Source organism: Geospiza fortis, unplaced genomic scaffold (assembly GCF_000277835.1).
Source record: "Geospiza fortis unplaced genomic scaffold, GeoFor_1.0 scaffold66, whole genome shotgun sequence".
Taxonomy (NCBI): domain Eukaryota; kingdom Metazoa; phylum Chordata; class Aves; order Passeriformes; family Thraupidae; genus Geospiza; species Geospiza fortis.
The window spans coordinates 452,401-454,963 of NW_005054312.1; the positions used below are offsets into that span (position 1 = coordinate 452,401).

The 2,563-nt window shown below is 38.3% G+C and overlaps 1 protein-coding gene across 1 annotated transcript in view; it reads left to right on the forward strand.

The window, feature by feature from the left end:
* LOC102035113 (cytosolic phospholipase A2 epsilon-like) overlaps positions 1–2,563 on the forward strand; it is a 20,252-nt gene that overhangs the window by 9,917 nt on the left and 7,772 nt on the right. The window contains exons 11-12 of the mRNA XM_031055757.1: positions 167–204; positions 1,320–1,455. Of these exons, the coding sequence (XP_030911617.1) occupies positions 167–204; positions 1,320–1,455 (174 nt within the window). The remainder of the gene's footprint in view (positions 1–166; positions 205–1,319; positions 1,456–2,563) is intronic.

Consider the following 2,563-nt stretch of genomic DNA (forward strand, 5'->3'; position numbering starts at 1 on the left):
TGGCTGCTTTAAAAGTAGTTTAAAAGATTGTGTGCTGAATGCTTGAGAGGAGGCCAAAAATTTATCATTATGCTATATATGGAATAATTACTAATACTGTAAAACCTACTTCTACAAAATTACAATTCTGTTTAAAATTTATGGTGCTTTCATTATTGATTTTCAGGGGGAATCTTATGAAGTGTCTGTGAATGAGGAAAATAGGTAAATCTTTTATTGCTTTTGAATGATTGCTTAGGCTGCCTCCTCTCCTTTCATAATATCATTGTTAGATGATAGAAAGCTGCAACTTAAAGTAGCTAATTTCAAAACAGGAAATAAAGATGACTGAAATATGGGGAATGGTTAATAAAATGCTTTAAAGCTTTTAAAGCTTTTAAATTGGTTGGTAAGAATTTAGACTAGGATAGGTGGTAGTTAGTTATGGGGTATAAACCATCACAATATTTTTCCTAATGCTGATGCTTTGTAACCTAAACATACCTCTGTTTTGTAACCTTTATCTATAATAAGTACATATTTATGTATACCAGATTTCTAACGTGTCTAACACCTTTTTGCATTTACAAGACCTCTACAGGTCATTTTTCAATGAAACACATGGACAGTAATTTATTTATTGACTGGGCTTGCAGAGATTTTCTGAAGGGCAACATTACCCCCTGTTGATAAGTTAGCTCCATTGCAAGCCTTAGTCACAGGAGAAGGTTAAAGCAGAGGGTTTTATTGAATAATTTTCAGAGAAGAGACAGAGAAGTTTTTGCGTTTTTTTTTTTTCCCCTGGAAAAAACCTTTGAAACTGGAACCCTGTGAAAATAAAGGTTATAGAATGAATCATGTACATGATATTTATGATAATGTACAGAAGGGATAAATTTAAGAGACACCTTCTGACTCAAGTAGAGCACAAATTCTTTGTAGAGATAAGCCTAACTTGGTATTAGGGCTCTTTTAACTAAAGTGTATTAAGTTTAAATAACTACTTAGGCCCCCTTTGTGCTTCAGAAAACACATACACACCAGGAGAACGTGAAGAGGTGTCCAAATACCAGAGTTCAATGTGATATAACTTGATTTTATTTATTTGACTTCCTTATGTTTGTGTGAAATTCTTCAGGACATAATTCTGGTCTAAAATCTCCACAGGAAGGCACAAATATAGGACACAGGATATCCATATACCTGATTTCATTTATGTAGGGGGACTTTCATGTACATGGAAGTATAATTTCTTTAAACTGGTTATTGTTGTTGATTTTGCTGAGTGTCTCCAACTGAAATGGCTGCAGGTAATCCCTTGTGCTGTTCTTGTGTTGTAGTTGCAAGGATTTGGATTTGAGGCTGGGGTTTGGTCTCTGTGCAGAGGAGCAGGATTTCATCCACAAAAGGAAGAAGGTGGTTGCTGCTGCTCTGAAAAATCTTCTTCATCTAGATGAAGACCTGCAGGAGGATGAGGTATGTGGGACAGCATCTTGGCAACTTGAAGTACTATGACCCACTTTGAGAGAAGTGGATGTGATGTGCTTGCATGACTACCCATGCAGCTATTCCACATATTCTACACTAAATAGTGTTGGCCAGATTGTCACTTGCACCTAAAGACCATATCCAAATTTTTGGCACAGAGGATGAAAGAGGTACTTTTAGGAGGCCAGTTATAGCTCCTTTATTCTCTGCCAACCTCTGTCCTCCCTCAGTAAAAGGGGCAGCAAAAGGCTGTATTTACTGACATGCTGGTGTGTAAAACCAAGCCTGGTGAAATTTGATTGCTTAAACTGAGACCATTTCTCCTCTTTGGCACCTCTTCTCTGCTGCCACAAGGTTCACAGGGAAGGCTGCAACTCTCCCATAGCACACTGGTACAGTAGCATCTGTTTTGTGTGTTTTTTGGTGTTACCTCTTGCTTGCTTCTCTCCTGGGGATCCCTGAACTCAGAGGGAGCTGCTCTGTTACTGGAAGACAATGATTTGTTATGGGGCTGTGGTGCTTGGGGCAAGAGTCTGGGACAATGTGCCAGTGGGGTATTTCCTCCATTGCTCTGCTCAGTTCTCAGCACACTCAACCCTTTATGATGTGTGCAGGACAGCATTCTTCAACCAAGTCAAAGTGCTCATGAACTTAAGTAACAGGTAGAATAGGACTTGTTGTTATTAAATGAGAATAAAGGGGGGTTTGAGCCAAATTAATATCCCCCCCCCCCCCCAAGTAGATGGTAAAATACAGTGAAGACAAGATTAAAGGTAATGGCATCATATGTTCCTAAAACTGAATGTCTGTTGTATCAGTTTTTACTATACAGAAAAGTGAGGAAGGATAACAGGATTGATGCATTCCTAGGAAAATAAAACTAAATTACATACAGCACTGATATCAGGGAAGATAGAAGTAATCTGGGTTGGAAAGAGGGTGTTAAAATAAACCTATAAAGCTGGGCACTATCTGCCTGGAGAATAGCAAATGTTGTATTTATACTTAGAGGAAGAAAAAATTATGCAGGCAGGTTTTGCGCTGCTCTTCTGACCTTAGCTATACTGAGAGCTTTAAAAGGATTTTTGAGGGAAAG